General features: G+C 41.6%; 1 protein-coding gene across 1 annotated transcript; it reads right to left on the bottom strand.

Moving 5' to 3' along the window:
• Nucleotides 1–4,787: 4,787 nt before the first annotated feature.
• On the bottom strand, nt 4,788–5,924 carry LOC135232868 (transforming acidic coiled-coil-containing protein 3-like). The gene has a single exon (XM_064294686.1). The coding sequence runs from the start codon at nt 5,922–5,924 to the stop codon at nt 4,941–4,943; it is 984 nt and encodes a 327-aa protein (XP_064150756.1). The 3' UTR covers nt 4,788–4,940.
• Nucleotides 5,925–19,876: the final 13,952 nt, after the last annotated feature.

The following is a 19,876-nucleotide window of genomic DNA, read 5'->3' as shown; positions in this document are numbered from 1 at the left end:
CAAATGAAAAAAATCCTTAATCACAGTCAAGACAATACAAATTAAAACAACAAATTTGACATAACTTTACTCCTAGTATATTGGCAAGTTTAAGAGGTCTAAAAATACCAAGTATTGGTGAAAGTGTAAATTGGTACAATCATTTTAGAAAACAATATAGCGTTTTCTAGTAAAATTTAATGTTCACATGACCTCTAATCTAGCAATCCATGAAATCTTAACATTCACATCAGGAGGCGTGTACAAGAATAATCATATCATGGTTTCTAATAGCAGAAAACTGGAGACAATCCCGTTCTCCATTATCAGGAAAATGGGTGCATAAACTATGGTATATTTACCTGGTGGTATACTATACATCAATGAAAGGAAATGAACTAATGCTACATGATACAATTTGGAGGATATTTTAAAAGCATAAAATTGAATTAGCGAAGCAAGTTACAGAAATCTAATATAGTCTGATATTATTTTTATAAAGCTCAGAAATAAGCAATAATTAATGTATACATATAACTATATTATATACACATACATACATGCATATATATGCATGTGTTTGTATATATACATATACATATATACTTATAAGTTCTTGTAATTATTTCCCAGTATATACATATATAAATAATTAACACAAATTTCAGGATAGTAGTTAACTCTGGGACAGTAGAATTGGGGAATCACGCACAGTAAACACCATAATCTAGGTCTTAATCTGGGTCACAGATTCAGGTGAAAAGGAGTGTTCTATTATTATGCTTCATCACTTAAACACATATAATATATAATCATTGAGCATGTGTCTAGCAAAGCTGAGTATTTTTTAGTTAATGGCTATTATTAGTTAATGGCAGGCACATTCTGAGTGTTTTGAGTATGATGGCCACTCGTGTATTTGGGTTCATAAATGTTGTATTTCATATGGAGGACAAAGTAAGAGTTCATCTTGGCTTTAAAACTTGAAATGACATTTTGGTACTATCTGTAAAAAAAAAATAAATGCCATATATTACACTGACTCAGTAAATGACTTTCGTTTTTCAGATGAATTGAATATAATCACTTTTTCCTCAGCAAAGAAAATAACTTCTAGCTATACTAGAAGAACACTACATGTTCGTCAGATTAAATCTGAGATCCGAAATTCAATCTCAGTTAAACTCTGCCTTTATCCTTTCTAGTTTCCAAGATTCCCTTTAGGCAACTAATATGCTAAAAATTGAAAACATTTCTTTCATATTTTCTTAAATTTTTCTCTCATTTAAATTATTCATTGTTTTTCTTAATTATAGTCAATATATTCACTTCAAAAATCCAGAAGTATATAAACGTTTTCTACAATCCACCACCCAAAGAAAACCACTTTTTTTATGTATGACTTTTCTTTTCAAAGGCAAACATATTTTAAATAATTGATATCAAAATGCATCTATTTTTGTGCTGTTTTTGAAAGTGTTTTAATGCAACTGATGACCTGCAATTTCATTAGAAAAAAAAATTTCATTAATATAGTCTCCACAGTAAAATACCAAAATAAAAACAAATAAAAGCCATTTAAAAACCTACCACATCCACATAAACGATGAAGGAAAGCTTCTGGCATAAAGCATTAGTTCTCATCTTAAAACGTCAAAAATATCCTCTTCAAAGCAGATTTTATCACTTAAGAAATGCTGGGTTTCTTAGGCCTTGAGCTACATATCAAGATCTTCTTTGATTTTCTACCCATGGTTGCACCTGAGGTGATCTGTCATGCTAAGGTCCACGGGTCACCCTAAGGGTGCATCGAATTTGGAAACACGGGGACAAAATCCTGAAGTCCCAGAAGCCCGAGAGTGTTCTTGGTAGAGTTCGTGGGTTCAGTAAGGCAACAAGGCCATCACTTAACAAATTGCTGGTTGCAGTCACACACAAAGCTTAGGCAGTGAATCACATTGGTGGACAAAATACAAGGCCGGCTGGGTAGGAAGCAGGCCACGCCAGAGCCTCTTTACAGAAGTTGGGCTCCAGTCAGTGCCTGATAATGGTGGCTGAACTGGACAGCGAACCAAATGGTCTACATTTCTTTCATAAACAGGGATAACGTTGATGTAAACGCGGTCCTTTCACATCCAGCGACCCTGCATACAAACTTAAGTTCCCCCTTCAAAGGCCAGGCACACGGGAGGCCTTCTCCCATTGCTCCCAAGCTTTATAGCGGGGTAAGTTGGTAAACTCCCAGAGCTGCAGTTTGGTCCACATAAATAAGAAAAAAACTGCACTAGACTCGACGGCAGTGGGTTTTTTGGTGGAGACTTTGCAGAGTCGGGAAGACTACATGAGGTTACAGTGTCCTAGCACATTAGAGGCTCTCCATGAACAGCTGTTGGCCGTTGTGTTTATATCCAAACCCGGCATCTTATCGGATCTTAATCCCCACAGGAGTCTATTTTGGAGGGCTTCACTAGAAATGCCTCTTCGTAGCTGTGAAACCTTGGGTAAAACAGGTGAAAAACTAGGAATACGGAGGACACTCGGCAACTATCAGGACTAGGTCACGTCTGGCGGGAGAACTGGGAAGCGCAGTCTCTGTTGCCAGCTTTCCCTTTAAACTCCCGACCGGCTGCGGAGGAAGTCCGGCTGCAGAGGGAGCCGCCGGAAGTTAATTCGCCTTCCACGATACCAGATCCCTTCGCGGAGCGCGGCCGTGGCGTGTTGGGTTTCACCTCGGTTTTTTCTGAAGTCTTCTCCTAGACCCCACGGCTGCCGCTACTCTGGCCACTAATCCTGCTGGCTCTTGAGCCTGGGTCCGGCCTGGTTCACGGTGCTGCCCCTGAGGACACGAAATTCCTGCGCCTGGGCTTCACGCGACGACCGGGTCGTCGGTCGGGTTCCCGGAGGTGGACGCGCTGGCTGTCAAGATGCAGGACCCCCTGACCCAGAATCTTGCCCTGCACAGAGAACGGAGCGCGCTTGTGGACCACGTGCGGAGGCTCTATGCAAGAAAGTCAACCTGCTGGCCAGGTGCGTCCGCCCACCTGCCCAGTGGCTCTTCATGAAACGTTTAACGGTGAATAGGTCTGGCTTCCCGAGTTTTTGATCCAAACGTGAGGATCAGCTGCCTCACTGGGGCGGCGGAAGAGTGGGTGATTCCCTACATGAGAGCGAGAGGCCCATTCTGGCTCATTATGAGGGCTTCGTGGATGCGCTGAAGCTTGCCTGTGGAGGAATGGTTAGAAAGCAGCGGGCCGGACCTGATGTCATGGGGGCCCCTGCGTCCGGCTGCCGGACAAGCCAGTGCAATCTCCACGCTCAGGTCCTGCTTGCTTTTGCTTCACAAACAGCTAGGTCTCCAGTGCCCAGTTTCTGGGCCCTGACTTTTGCTTGGCCTCCGCCTGTTGTTGGCCAACCTGAAGGCCTTTGCACTCTGCCCTGCAACCCAGCTACTGGCGGGGATCGGTTATAAATTGAATAAAACACCCAGAATCAGATCCCTGCCACTGTCACGCCTGAAGAGGGCTTCTGACCAACTTTGAAAATCAGGGAGGTGCTTGAGTTTGTCACTCCGTGATGGACACTAATTTGGATAGCTGAGGCCCAGAGACAGCATCCAAATGCCAATTTTTGACATCCTTCCCCCGTCCCCAGGACCTAGTTAGTTTTACATACGTATCATTTCTGTTGGAACCCGCAGCAGTCTCATAGATTGTGCCTTTGGGTCAAAAAAATACAGGTACTTGACACTACCTGGAAAAAACACTTTTCAAGTTGCAATATATATCATACCTTGCTGGAGAAACAGATAAGACAAAATACATGCCCTCAGGAGCAAAACTGTGTTCTGAGAAAAAAAAAATCGTAAGTGGATGTTGCAATGTCTGGTAGAATGATACTTTTATGCGTAAATCAAATAATGGCATATTCTGGTTTTATGGCCTTTTTTACTTTTCCTGTTTTTTTTTAAGATGCATTAAAAATATATGCAGCTTAGAAAGGAAGACAGAAAACATAACTTAAGCAACTGTGATGTTTGCTGCTGAATCTAGTGAAGATATATTTAAATTTGTACTTACTGCAAAAAAAGAAAAACCCACAGAAATACTGGGGTTGTGCAGTGTTTGAGCTGTATCCATTTGCCTTTCTTATATTAAGTGGCTTAGCTCAGCTCCCTCACTTTGGGTAAATCATGTGTGTTTTGGGGCTACAGCTTTCTATAACTAAAGATATTACTAGATCATTAAGGTTTGTTTTGAAATTCTGTTTTAAGGAGCTAAAAGGGAAGTAAAGGAAGTATTTGAGCAAGTGGTTTCTTGAAACCCCCTAGGGAGGAAAATCCATAATTGCCTTAATATATTCCTTAGGTTTTGTCATTCTGATGGTCAGTAAAGAAGTCTTAACAAATACCTTCTCCTTGGATACCTTCTCAGGCATCTTTATAAAGTATTGATGACTGCCTCGTTCATGGACAATTTATATACCTGAGAACCTTAGTAAAAACCACTAATTATGTTTTTGAGGATGTGATTAAAGATAGGTTATAGCAGTTATTTTTTTATTGCCAGTTATCAGTTCCTAAGGAGACTGAGCTCTTCAACATGACTGCTTATGTACCAATCTTTTGCAGTGCATATGTTCGAACAAAATAAATTGAATCATGGTCCTATTGGCTGATAAATTCAAAGCAGTGTTTTCCTCAAACTAAAAAATCCACAGGATACCAGCACAAAAATCACATAATTGATAAGATACAAACACTTTCTAATGAAAAATTAGCTACACCATTTAAGTGAAATAGAGCAGGAAAAGGTAACATTCAGAAGGCAAAATATACTTAATTTTATATAGCTATCTCATTTTTTTTGAGGATCACTTGGATCTCCACCAAAAGAAAAAATAGGGAAGTACAGAAGACCTGCTTGCAAACACATGACGTAGACAAGAGGAGGGAGAGGTCGTCACTAATCGTTGACTTCGATGCCAGATTTATCCACCTGGGAGATCAGGTCCTTGTGGAGTCTGATCAGTTCATTGTTTTCTGTAGTCAGCTGTTGCAGGGTTTTCTCCAGCAAGTGGATCCACATCTGTTCCTTTATCAGGCTCACCTGGAAGCTCAGCTGCTGTACTTGGGCCTGCCTCTGGATTTGAGCAAGTTCCTCCTTTGCTAGATTATACTTCTCCTCTGTGTGAGTCTTCAATGCTTGGTATCTCCGGCCTTCCTTTTCAATTCGTGTTAGGTAGTCCTCAACACATGCCTTCAGTGATTCTTCATTCTTGCGGCATCCTTCAATCACCTCCTCCTGTTTCTCACATGTTTTATAATGATCAGAGAGAGATTGATTCATGGAATTCAGGTCTGTTAAAAGTTGATCTTTTTCTTTCAGAACCTTGTGGATTTTGGCTTTGGCAAGCTCTTTCTGTTTTTGAGCCTCCTCCATCACCTGAATTACAGTCCCTTCAAACCCATTCATGATTTGCTCCATCTCCAGGCATTTCACAAGGAGCTCCTCATACTTGCTTTTCAGTTCCAGGTTCTTCATTTGTGTGGCTTTAACCTCCGCATCTAGCTCCCCCTGACTGTACTGCAGCATGTTCAACATGGGGTCAGCAGGCAGAGGGAGGCCCACAGGCCCAGGGACACATGGGAGAAGGTCTGTCACAGGAACGTCCAGAGCACCTAAGAAATCAAAGTCTACCAGCTTTGCTTCAGGCAGGTGTCCTGAGGAAGGCTTGTGCGTATCATCAATGCTGTTTGCCTCGGTGGCCACGGGAACCAATTTATTAGGGCTGTCTTTCAGGAGTGGGTCAAATTCAAGGTATAAAGACTGTTTTCTCAAGGCAGACTCCTTAAAGGAAGACTTTCCAAACTGCTCCAAATAATGCATCTCAGCCCCGGAGCACAGAATTTCAGCAGGGTCTCTGAGGTGCTCTTCTGTGAGGTCCATGGCGGCTCTGGCTCCTATTAAGAAAGGGGGTGTTCTGGCTCTTTTCGCACTCCACCAGCTAACTTCTGTGACTGCTCTCTTCTTACCCGTTGCTCTTAGTTTTTACTGGGATTTTGTCTTTAAATATATCCTCAGGTAATTCTAATTTACATCCAAAATTGAGATGTACTGGTAAAGCCCCAGCAGAGACCCAGGTGAATTTAAGAAGGGGTCCATGTGAGAAAATTGCACAGTTTTCCAGTTTCTCTTAAGTTTGGCTTTTATGACTTTACTTGATTTGGATATTTTTGATTTGCCAGGAAATTAGGCAACTCTTCAAATATTAAATTAGAGAATGCACTCTAGAGCCAAATGAACATAAATATTTTTATAACCTTTTTCCTGGGTCCCCTTCTGTTTTGCAAGTTGTTAAGATTTGACTATCTTGCTTAAACTACAATTCATCTAATATCTTTCATTCAGATAGCATAATTTCTTGCTACTTTATTGAGGGTCATGTGCTAGTAGTGCAGGTGACTTGATGCAAACTGCAGGTAACTATTAATTCAAGTAAAATAAAATCTTTTGCTTTCTCCACATTGTCTTCATATTTCCTGTTGTCAGCAGCCCTCTACATTGATTCTTCAAATCTAGGGAGCAGCAGCATCACCTGGGGTTTATTAAAACCGATTACTGGGCCCCACCCCCAGAATTTCTGATTCACTGGGGCTGGGTTTGTATGTGAGAACTTGCATCTCTAACTGGAAGTTCCTAGCTGATGCTGTGGAGTGAGGATAATGTTATGGATTGGACTGCGTCCCCACAAAATATGGGTTGGAATCCTGACCCCTACGTCTATGGATATAATCCCTCCCTTCAGGAATAGGTTTTTGGTTATGGTAATAAGCGATATCAGTATAGTGTGTGTTTTAAACCTAATCACTTTTGAGATCTAGAAACAGCAGATTAGGCACAGAGACAAGCAAGCACAAACGGGGAAAGATAGATGCCACATGGAGATCCCCAATGAATGGAGAACACTGAAACAAGGATTTTCCCCCAGAGCCAACAGAGAGACCCTTCTCCTAGAGCCAGTGCCCTGAGTTCAGACTTCTAGCCTCCTAAACTGTGAGAAAATAAATTTGTTCTTTAAAAAGCCAACCACTTGTGGTATTTCTATTACAGCAGCACTAAGAAACTAAGGTAAATACATTAGAGATACAGTTAATTCTGGTGCAAAGGGAAAGAGACCTTCTCCCCACCATCACTCATCCCCCTTTTTTTTTTGAGCATTTAGTTTAGAAAACTTGCCACATTCTCTGCCTCTGTGAAATGTATGTAAAGCCTTTTAAAAACTTAAGTAAGCCTCTTGCCATTTTACAACCCAGGGATGTTTGTTTCCTCAAGTACCTGGGAGCCATCCCTTTGAAATAAAATCATCAAGGAAGATAGCATCCCTATTGTCAGGTTCCTGGGAGGAGAGAGCCTGACTTCAACTGGCGCCAAGTAACAAAGTTACCTCTTGTCATAAGACATATTTATTAAAGTTTCCCCCAGATTCTGTCAGCCCCAAGAGGGCTATAAGAGGGCTTTATAGGGAGAGGGTCAGGGTTTAGAAATTTCCAGGAATGTTGATTCTTCTTTGAGGGGAACGTATTGACGAAGTGACTTATTGTTGACGTGTTGGAGGCCTCTTTACACCATCCTGGTTTCAGTCACAAGATGGGTCCGGGTTGTGCTCAATTATCTCGTCTCCTGATGGTATTGCTCGTTGTTTTTGTCACCTCAGAGAGAAACATGGCTTAATCAACAACAAAAATCTTGATTACCTTTTCTACGATGGAATTTGTTTTCTACAATGGAACGATCGCGAGACAGATTCCAGAGCAAATAATCTACGTTTTCAAAGACTAAAGATTTTAATCACAGCTTATACAGCTAAGCTAGAAAATATATTCTCTTTTATATTAATACTAAAACAGTACAGAAAATGTATTTTCTCTACGTCAGAAATGGGTTGCATCTGCTTGGTTATAAAAAAGGGTCGGGTTACTTTCTTTGCAAGCAGATTAGCACATCACATTCTGGTTTAATGTTTCTTCAATAACAAAACCATTTTCTTTCTCTTCTGCCTTTGTGGAGAAGTTTTCTGGGCTGGCAGGAGATTTGATTTTTAATTACATTTCTCCAGCATTGATCGGGGCCACACTTTGAGAAATACTGTACAACATGTGCTTAAATGCAGAACTTTAAATTTTTCTCTAGAATTTTATTTTATTGGTTTCAACTTCTTAATAGACTTTTTTGAATTTTGATTCCTTCATCCTCCCACTTGTATATTCATTTACAAAACTGATGAATTTGTTTTCTGTGACCTTTTCCAAATCATTAATAAGTCCTGAAAAGAGCCAAGTGAAGCCCCTGTAACATACAATGCTTACATTATCAGTCTTTGGATAACTCCGTATCATGTTCTGTGCTAGGTACTAGAGATACTCTATGAACAAGACAATCCTAACACTCATGTAGCTTACACCTGAGAATACAAAGAAATAAGCAGATGTGGTACAGTGAATTACTTAATATGACCTTTCTAGCCATGGTCTTATGCCTCCCACACAGTGATTGAGTGGGACTATGCAAATAAGGTGCGTGTGGCCCACCAAGGGAATTGGACAGTCTGCTGATAATGCAAATAAGGTGCATAGAACCCTTTTGATAGGGGGATAGGACCATGCAAATAAGGTATACGGAATCCTAATGAGGTGATTGGTTAGTTTTGCCATCCTGCTGGTCCTAAATGAGCCAATCCCAGAGGCAGAAAGAGGGGACCTCTCTTTCTGCCATTAAGAATAGCCAGGAGAGGAAGGTGTCCTTTGGACCCAGGGCCGCTGTGCTGAGAACCTCCCAGACCCAGGGGACAGACAGCTATAACACTGAAGGCCATGAGAGACGGCACAGGAAGAGCGGCAGTGGCACAAGTGTCAAGAACCAGGAAACCGGCACGAGGCAGCATGGTGGGCTTTCCAGCCCATAGAGCAAGGCAGCTACAATGGGCATGCCAACCCAGGGAGCAAGAGAACTGAGCGTCTTCGGGCAGGAGGCTTCCTGGCAGAGTGGGGTGCCTCCAGGCACTTATCTGCAGAACAAAAGAGCTTTGTAACACTTGCCTGGGCAGAACAGAGGCTAGGCTAAGAGGCTGAGGGCCATGAGAGAGGCCTGCCCACAAGCACAGCTGAGAATAAGCTGTCCTGACCAAAGAACTGTATCCTGAGCTGTTCCTGATCCTGGATTGTAACCTGTTGCTTCCCTAATAAACTCCATCACTGTGAGTATGGTCTGTGAGTTCTGTGTGGCCATTGCAATGGATTATCCAACACAGCAGAAAAGTAGAGTGACTTGGGAGGGATGGTTGGTGTCAGAATTGGTAAAAAAGATGGGAGGGTAGAGGTATGTTTGATCTCCACCTCATAGGCATCAGCTTTGGGCTGATAGTAATTCCCCTTCCCCCTCATGAAGTTGGAGGAGGTCTGACAACATGATGCCATTTTTACAGCAGGCCATTTATGACGCAGGAAGAATTTGCTGTGGTAGGACAAAAGGACACTCCTAACCTCAGTCTTGGAAGGCCAGAGAGAGCTTCCTAGGAGAGTTCCCAAAGTTGAATTTCAAATGATGAGTAGGAAAAAGTGAAAGGGGAGAAAACTAGCCCAGACAAACAAATAGAATTTGCAAAATTGCGGGTGTGAGAATATGAGACATTTAGGGAGCTGCAAGTACTTCAGCATCCTTGGAGCAGTCTTGGAGAGATGCGGCATGACTGGAGATGCTGTTGGAGATTGGCAGAGGCCAGACTAAAAGACCATCACTACTATGATAAGGTATAATTTCAACCACCTACAAGTCCATGTAATTATTCCATTATCTGGAGGATGTTTCTCCATTTTATCTCTGTATATACCTTATGACTTGATCAAGTTGCTTACTTAAAATTGAGAACCTCCCATGTCAGTAGTTCTACAGAAACACGTGAGGTAGTTCGATAGGCTTATTCATAATTAAATGTATGCTGTCTCCTGATAATTACCACTTTCTCATCAAAATGCTCACAAATCACCTACATAATAATCTGTTCTTAAAAATGTGTAAATTTTTATCAAGCATGCTAATTTTGTGTGTTTAAGGAATTTTTTTTTTACTTCTGGCTGTTTAATTTTTTGTTGTTTTGCTTTCTTTGTAATTTCTATTACACTACTAGCAGTTTCTGTCAGTGCAATGGAATGAATTCCTCTTAGGCTGAAAGACAGAAATTCATTCTTTCCAATAACAAGTACTCACCTTCCTCTTCAGCAGTATGAGACTTATATCCCTTCTATGTGATGGTTTTCTTCCATTTGCCATTTTGAAAAGCATTTTCTTCGATGGAGAGAAAATGGCAAAAAAAAAAAAAAAAAATTCTGCCTCATAATAGCATCTGTTATAATTATACATTGGACCTATCCTTTCCTTGCTAAAAGAAATCCTTAGGAATTTTTTACAAGTTCAGGTAAAATGCAATCCAAACCAGCTGTCAACAGTGCTAAAGGGAAGAAGGTGGGGGGTACCAATAGCAGATAAATGTGTTTAGCAGGTCTATATTTCCCCAAGAAAGTCACAGCTGTGAGGAATGTCCATGAATAGTAGACACGAGGCATCAGAATGGTGAAATTCCCATGCCTGGCAGGGAGACTGGCAAAAGCAGATCATGGTGTCTGCTCTGGAATTAGAGAATGAAAGAGGCAACCAGAATGGAGACTGGGCAGAGACAACGAGTGCCCCACCCCAATATACATTCTCCTTTCTGCCTTAGTAATAGAACTGATTTTTAGCTGGGCAGGGAATTGTCCTCCATAAAGATTCCATTTTCCCAACCTTCATTGCCACTAAAAATCCATTAAACCAAACCAGTTGTAGTCAAGTCAACTCTGACTCATGGCGACACCGTGTGTGTCAGAGTAGAACCGTGTTCCACAGAATTTTCAATTAGTGATATTTCAGAAATAGATTGCCAGGCCTTTTTTTTTTTTTCCAAGGAGCCTCTGGATAGACTTGAACCTCCAATCTTTCAGTTAACGGCTGAGCATGTTAACCAGGGACTTTTGTGTCACACTAGCGAGTTGAAATCAACACTCATGGGAGTGTTCATACCACAGAAATTGACAAACACTACAGACAAGGGTTAGTTTATCCTTTTGTTGATTATCTAGCTTAAGAAATTGATAAGGTGTTGTCATGGGTTGAATTGTGTCCCCCAAAATATGTGTGAACTTGGCTAGGCCATGTTTCCCAGTATTGTGTGACTGTCTACCATTTTGTTATCTGACGTGATTTTCCTATGTGTTGTAAATCCTACCTCTATAATAGAAACCCTAGTGGCATAGTGGTTAAGCGCTACAGCTGCTAACCAAAAGGTCAGCAGTTAGAATACACTAGGTGCTCCTTGGAAACCCTATGAGGCAGTTCTACTGTGTCCTATAGGGTTGCTATGAGTCGGAATCGACTCGATGGCAATGGGTATGGGTATGTATGATGTTAATAAGGCAGGGTTACAGACAGTTATGTTAATGAGGCAGGACTCAATCTACACGATTAGGTTGTGTCTTAAATCAATCTCTTTGAGATATAAAAGAGAGAAGAGAGCAGACAGACAGGGGGACCTCGCACCACCACGAAAGTAGTGCCAGGAGCAGATTACATCCTTTGGGCCCAGGGTTCTTACACTGAGAAGCTCCTAGTCCTAGAGAAGATTGATGACAAGGACCTTCCTCCAGAGCCAACAGAGAGAAAGCCTTCCCCTGAAGCTGGCACACTGAATTCAGACTTCTAGCCTACTAGACTGTGAGAAAATAAATTTCTCTTTGTTAAAGTCATCCACTTGTGGTATTTCTGTTATAGCAGCACTAGATAGCTGAGACAGGTGTTAATGCAGATTAGATTTAAAAGTGTGATATGTGTGTAGCCATTACACCATGAATATCAAAAATGATGATATATAGTCTTCCAGTATTTGAATACTATTATCCATTTGCAAAAAAATGTCACCTCATTGACAAACAGATGATGTTCCAATTTTCTTCCTCCATTTTTCACTTTCCTCTTACTCATTAACAATGAAAATATCAACTAACATTCATGTCAGAATTCCACTTGTTTCTCAATTACAACTATAGGTAGGTACTGATAAAAGAGTTCAACAAGTCAGAAAAGCATACTGTGAGAATCAGTTGGCTATATGGAATTTTCAGTATATAGTATTATATCTTTTATTATTTGTCAACTGTGTGCTTCATGAACATCTTTATATTGAGAAAAATGTGTAATATAATGATATATGTGTGTATTTACATTTATATATATGGGTGTTGTTATAGATTGAATTGTGACCCCAAAAAATGTGTGTCAACTTGGCTAGGCCATGATTCTCAGTATTGTGTGGTTCTCCACCATTTTGTGATCTGATAGGATTTTCCTATGTGTTGTAAATCGTACCTCTATGATGTTAATGAGGCAGGAGTAGATGCAGTTATGTTAATGAGGCAGGACTGAATCTACAGGATTAGGTTGTATGTTGAATCAATCTCATTTGAGATATAAAAGAGAATCAAGCAGAGAGGAAAGGGATCTCATTACCAAACAAGAAGAGACAGGAGCATGCTCATCCTTTGGACCCAGGGTCCCTGCACTGAGAAGCTGCTAGACCAGGGGAAGAGTGACAACAAGGACCTTCCCCCAGGGACCACAGAGAAAGCATTCCCCTGGAGCTGGCACCCTGACTTCCAGCCCCTAAACTGTGAGAAAATAAACTTCTGTTTGTTAAAGCTATCCACTTGCGATATTTCTGTTGCAGTAGCACTGGGTAACTAAGACAGGTGTGTATATATAAGAAGCCCTGGTGGCACAGTGGTTAAGAGCTCAGCTGCTATCAAAAGCTAGGCAGTTTGAATCCATCAGGTGCTCCTTAGAAACCCTATGGGGCAGTTCTACTCTATCATAGGATCACTATGAGTTGGAATCAACTCGACAATGAGATTTTTTTTTTGTATATATATATATTTATGGATGTATATATATGTATACACATATGGAAACACTGGTGGCATAGTGGTTAAGTGCTATGGCTGCTAACTAAAAGGTCGGCAGTTCAAATCCACCAGGCACTCCTTGGAAACTCTATGGGGCAATTCTGCTGTGTCCTGTAGGGTTGCTATGAATCAGAATCGACTCAACGGCAATGGGCTTGGTTTTTTGGTTTTTGGTATATATATATTAGATCCTGTTTTCAAATATTTACCAGTACACCACCGAACAGAATGCTCTCTCCAGGATACTGAAATATGTCAGGGTAAAGGATGTAGAGAGAAGAGATAAAAACCAGGGTCATCAATCCATTTACAATACCACAGGCTCCAAGCCTTTCTAAAGTATTTTCCAACAAGCAATTGCTGGTCAGTAGGGCCTAGTTATTAGCGATGATCAGATTGTGTTTTGCCTGTTATTTCAGAATATCTCAAGATAGCCAAAATTATTTGGTGAGGTGCATGGTTGGGGGGAAGGGTGGAGTAAGCAGAACCTAGATGCCAGTTCATAAAACATCAGAGTCTTCGGGCTTAAAAACTATCTAGACATGACATTTGCCTACTAACACACTTGGAACTAACAAAAAGGAAATAGACCAGAAAATTACTAAATGTTAAGGGAACTGTGACCATCAAAATCCTGACACCACCCAGGTCCCAAACACACACCAACAGGAAGAGGACTTCAGAAACTGCCCAAGGCCAGAAAGGGGCCTCTGACCCAGTGCCCACTTCAGACACAGCCCTGGAAAATAATAGTGTTCCTGAAAGCACTGATAGTGTGATGGTCAAGGTTATGTGTCAACTCAGTTAGGCCATGATTCTTAGTGGTTTGGCAAGTATTATTTAATCATCCTCCGTTTTGTGATCTGATGTGAGCAGACAATCAGCTGGAAAGGGAGTTTCCTTAGGAGCATGGCCCACATCCAATATATATGGATGTTCTGGCAAAACTTGCTCTCTCTTAATCCTGCATTCAGCTCGTCATCCTCTGACCTCCAGTACTTGGGAAGTGAGCTGGCAACCTGCTGACCGACCTGCAGATTTTGGATTTGCCAGCCCTGGCAACCACGTGAGTCAGGAAAGCCTCCAGCCTGCTGCCTGACCCACAGATTTGAGACTTGCCAGCCTCCGCAATTGTATGATCCATTTATTTGGAATAAATCTCCCTGTTATGTGGTTGTTAGGTGCCGTCAAGTCACTTCCAACTCATAGTGATCCTGTATACAAGAGAACAAAACACTGCCCGGTCCTGTACGATGTTTGCTATGCCTGAGCCCATTGTTGCAGCCACTGTATAAATCCGTCTTGTTGAGTGTCTCCCTCTTTTTCACTGACCTGCCACTTTACCAAGCATGATGTCCTTCTCCAGGAACTGATTCCTCCTGATAACATTTCCAAAGTATGTGACACAAAATCTCACCACCCGTGCTTCTAAGGAGCACTCTGGCCCTACTTCTTCCAAAACAGATTCAATCATTCTTCTGGCAGTCCATGGTATATTCAGTATTCTTTGCCAAAACCATAATTCAAAGGTGCCAATTCTTCTTCCATCTTCTTTATTCATCGTCAAGCTTTTGCATGCATATGAGGCAATTGAAAATACTGTGGCTTGGGTCAGGTGCACTTTAGTCCTCAAAGTGACATCCTTGCTTTTCAACACTTTAAAGAGGTCTTTTGTAGCATATTTACCCAATGCAATATGTTGTCTGATTTCTTGACTGCTGCTTCCATGGATGTTGATCGTGCATCCAAATAAAATGAAATCCTTGATAACTTCAATACTTTTTCTATTTATCATGATGTTGCTTAATGGTCCAGTTGTGAGGATTTTTATTTTCTTTTTGTTAAGGTGCAATCCATACTGAAGTCTGTAGTCTGATCCTCATCAATAAGTGCTTCAAGTCTTCTTCACTTGCAGCAAGGAAAGTTCTGTCATCTGCATATCACAGGTTGTTAATGCACCTTTCTCCAATCCTGATGTCACATTTTTCTTCGTGTAGTCCAGCTTCTTGGATTATTTGCTCAGCATATAGATTGAATAAGTATAGTGAAAGGATACAACCCTGACTCAAGGATAGAACACCTTTCCGGACTTTAAACCATGCAGTATCTCCTTGTTCTATTTGAACGACTGCCTCTTAGTCTATGTACAGGTTCTGCATGAGCACAATTAAGTGTTCTGGAAATCCAATTTTTCTCAATTTATCCGTAATTTGTTATGATCCACACAGTCAAATGCCTTTGCATAGCCAATAAAACACAGGTAAGTATCTTTCTGGTATTCTCTGCTTTCAGCCAAGATCCATCTGATATCAGCAATGATATTGTTCCATGCATGTCCTCTTCTGAATCCAGTTTGAACTTCTGGGAGTTCCCTGTCAATATACTGCTGCAACCACTTTACAATGATCTTCAGCAAAACTTTACTTGTGCGTGATAGTAATGATATTGTTCAATAATTTTCTCGTTCTGTTGGATCACCTTTCTTTGGAATGGGCACAAATATGGATCTCTTCCAGTTGGTTGCCCAAGTATCTGTCTTGCATAGACAAGTGAGCACCTCCAGTGTTGCATCCTTTTGTTGAAACATCTAAATTGATATTCCATCAATTCCTGGAGCCTTGTTTTTCGCCATTCCCTTCAGTGCAGCTTGAACTTCTTCCTTCAGTACCATCAGTTCTTGATCATATGGTACCTACTGAAATGGTTGAGCATTGACCAATTCTTTTTGGTACAGTGACTCTGTGTATTCCTTCCATCTTCTTTTGATGCTTTCTGAGTCCTTCAATATTTTCCCTGTAGAATCCTTCAATATTGCAACTCAAGGCTGAATTTTTTTCTTCAGCTCTTTCAGCTTGAGAAATGCTGAACCTGTTCTTCCTTTTTGGTTTTCTAACTCCGGGTCTTTGCATATTTCACTATAATACTTTACTTTGTCTTCTTGAGCCATTCTTTGAAATCTTCTCTTCAGCTCTTTTGCTTCATTATTTCTTCCGTTCGCTTTAGCTACACTACATTGAAGGGCAAGTTTCAAAGCCTCTTCCTCTGACATCCATTTTGTTCCTTTCTTTCCTCTCTTTTTAATGACCTTTTGATTTCTTCAGGTATGTTGTCCTTGGTGTCATTCCACAATTCATATGTTCTTCAGTCATTAGTGTTCAGTGGATCAAACCTATTCTTGAGAAGGTCTCTAAATTTAGATGGGATATACTCAAGGTGTATGGCATATATACACTTCACTGGTTTTGCTCCCCTAGAGACCCAAGCCTAAGACATTTGGTACTGAGAGTTGTTCTAGAGAAGGAAAATCTTAAGGATGAGTTTTCTGAATTTATTCTCAAATCTAACTAGTCTTAAAGGCATTGATGACTCCATCTCCAAAGTAGTAAAGAGGGCACTGCTAATCCATGGTGTGAGATGGCAATAGAAATACACAAAATATCACCACCATTGGATCAAATATTTGTGAGAGATAAGGCTCTGGGTGATTGCATATTTGATACTTTTCTACAATTTTGTCAGACTGAAAAGTATAAGGAAGCTCATTGGTTCGTCCTACTTTTGCTAAACAATGTGGTAAATGAAAGGAATGAGCTCAAGGCTGCAAAGTCACAACCCAAGCACGACATACAAGATGTGAAAGTTGCCACTTGTGTCCTGAAAGAAAGCCTTATTTCTTGAAGTAACAGAGCTGATCCTAACAGTGGCTGAATTACAAGGTCAATCAAATTCCTAACCTTGAATGATGTCTTAAGTTAAACTGAGGGCATTGATTGGGAAGAAATGGGATCCTGAAACTTGGGATGGGGACATGTAAGCTGGAGACATTAAGCCCCTAAATTCTGTTGAATCACTCCTGCCAACAGAACCAGCCCTTTCACTCCCATCTGAAGAGATTACTCCAGCTTTGTCTGCTAAGGCACCCTCCCCAGTAAAAATCATCCTCCCTTCCACCCCCATCTGATAAGATTAATCCAGCTGTGTCAGAAGAGTCTTTGAGATATCACCAGGGGTGGTGCCTGGGGCATTGCCTAGGGCATTGCCTGAGGCAGATGCCTTACAAGGCATTGGTAAATGTCCCAGGTCCCACCCCCACCACCCACCCATTTTTGCTTCTAAACTTATAACTAGACTTAAGTCCCATGGAGCCCCAAGACATGAAGAGCAAAGTGTGACCCATGAGGAGGTATGCTACACTACAGAAGAATTGTGTAATTTTTCTAATATACTAAAGGGGAAACAAGCTTTGTGAGGCTGAACATGAGCACCCTCATGCGGTCTGCTAGTTCACTACCATTTGCTGAGGCATTTTATGTAAGCCCCTGGCTTGTAGGCACTATTGTCAACCACCACTACAAAACCAGTGCCCTCCCACTGGAGGGTGTGGAGATCTGCTGTGGTCCTGTGGCCACCCAGGACTCACCTCATATGTAAGTCACCTAGTAAACTCTTTTGCTGTCACCCTGGGGTTGCCTGCCTCTTTCTACGGTCTCTCATCGCCCTCCCTCCATTTTCAGAGGCAAATTTGACATTACTGGTTCACGTCTGGACAATTGACTAGCCAGGCAGGAGACCAAGAAAATGGTGAATGGGAGTGAGGCCTCTGCAAGGGAAATCCTGAGTTGACCAGCAGCCTCCATGTGGGGAGGTCAGGCCCCTATGCGTGATGCTTAAATGCTTAGTGGCATAGCCTGGTTGAGGGAAGACGCACACCTTCATAAGTGTGGAAACGCAGCTAGGAGAACATTAGCTGCTGTGGGATGATTGCTGCTCTGGGCTGTTGGGCCGACCACCGAAACCCAGCTAGCTGCTAGAGTACGCATAACAGTTTTGCAAAGAGTTACAGTTGGAAAGGAATGTGCAGCAGTCATGTGTGGCCACAACTGATGTATTGAGCAGCTGCATCCACGAACCGAATGAGCAACTAAAAACGCTCATCTGCAGGTTTATAGAGATGGAGGATTCAGGAGCTAGGGGAACAATCCCCTAGCCATTGTTCAAAGCCATCCAACGACAGTACCAGAGATAGTTGGAGGGGCTAAGCAAGTCCCTAGAGCTGAAAACATCGTGTAACACCCTTTGCAAAACAAGAATTAAAACAGCAGAAAAAAGGAGTAAAAAGCCCTTTAAGAATGCTTGTGTTGGGTTACCTTAAAGAGATCTTAGAGGCCCTCTCTGGAATTCATTAATAACTGCTCCCACAAAGATAACCAAGCAACAACACAGTTGCAGCTGCAATAGTAAGGGGAAAACTAAAATAGGAGGGACTGCGTCCATGTTACCAGGCAATTGGGCAGAAAACATGCTTATGCTTGGTAAGGTGTAGGCATGGCTCCAACAAATGACTGAGGGCTTTGCCAACTTTGCCCAGATCTTCTGATTTCCAGAAATAATTAAGACTGAGAATTAAGACTAAGCCCCTCCATCACCAGGGAGGCCCAAAGGCCTTAAGTTACAATTAAGTTCAATGAGGAAATGAAAAGAATTGTATGTCTTTGGTTTCTAGACACCATTGTGCAGGTGACTGTGACCTCTATAACACCTGGTACCAAAATGAGGGAAACTTTTGGGTCTGAGGTCACCATCATTGAGACCATTGCCCAAGCCTGACTAAGGGTTAGTCTCTTTGGGTCTCCTATGAGCCCTGATTGAGGTATTGATGATGTTAATGTATTAATGTACACTTCTGTAAGCTTTTGCCTTCAAGTCCTGATGAGAATTGTTGCAGTTAGGGCTATTTTAGTGAAGCACATGGAAACTGTGATGTGGGCTATAGCTAATAGCCTGGCCATTCAACCTGGCCACTGACAACCCTCAGACTGATATGTGGCAAGCCCACATGGAAATGAGAAATCTGGACCAAAAAAAAAAAAGTTCTGAGCAGAATCCATAAGTGTCATGGATTCAATTATGTCCCACAAAAAATGTGTGTATCAATTTAGCTGAGCCATGATTTCCAGTATTGTGTGGTTGTCCTCCATTTTGTGATTGTAATTTTATGTTAAAAAGGATTAGGGTGGGATTGTAACACCCTTACAGGGGTCACATTCCTGATCCAACATAAAGGAAATTTCCCTGTGGTGTGGTCTGCACCACCTTTTATCTCTCAAGAGATAAAAAGAAAGGGAAGCAAGCAGAGAGTTGGGGACTCATACCACTAAGAAAGCAGCATGGGGAGGAGAGCGCATCCTTTGGACCTGGGGTCCCTGCACCTGAGAACCTCCTTGACCAAGGGAAGATTGAGGACAAAAATCTTCCTCTGGAGCTGACAGAGAAAGCTGTCCCCCAGAGCTGACACCATGAATTTGGACATGTAACCTACTAGACCATGAATGAATAAATTTCTGTTTGTTAAAGCTGTCCACTTGTGGTATTTCTGTTATAGATGACTAAGAAAATAAGCTTTTCTTTTTTTCTTTTTTTAATTTTTATTGTGCTTTAAGTGAAAGTTTACAAATCAACTCAGTGTCTCATACAAAAATTTATAAACACCGTGCTATATACTCCTAATTGCTCTCACCCCAATGAAACAGCACACCCCTTCCCTCCACTCTCTCTTTTTGTGTCCATTTGGCCAGCTTCTGATCCCCTCTACCCTCTCATCTCCCCTTCAGACAGGAAATGCCAACATAGTCTCATGCGTACTTGATCCAAGAAGCTCATTCTTCACCAGTATCATTGTCTATCCAATAGGCCAGTCCAACCCCTGTCTGAAGAGTAGGCTTTGGGAATGGTTCCTATCTTGGGCTAACAGAAGGTCTGGGGACCATGACCTCCAGGGCCATTCTAGTCTGAAACCATTAAGTCTGGTCTTTTCAAGAGAATTTGGGGTCTGCATTCCACTGTTCTCCTGCT

The sequence above is a fragment of the Loxodonta africana genome, chromosome 11 (assembly GCF_030014295.1).
Source record: "Loxodonta africana isolate mLoxAfr1 chromosome 11, mLoxAfr1.hap2, whole genome shotgun sequence".
Lineage (NCBI taxonomy): Eukaryota > Metazoa > Chordata > Mammalia > Proboscidea > Elephantidae > Loxodonta > Loxodonta africana.
Note: the sequence above shows the minus strand (reverse complement) of the source record. Positions and strands in the feature narration are given on the sequence as shown.

Bases quoted from the DNA above. Each gene is read 5' to 3' on its own strand.
- LOC135232868 (XM_064294686.1), bottom strand. From the start codon at position 5,924: ATGGACCTCACAGAAGAGCACCTCAGAGACCCTGCTGAAATTCTGTGC.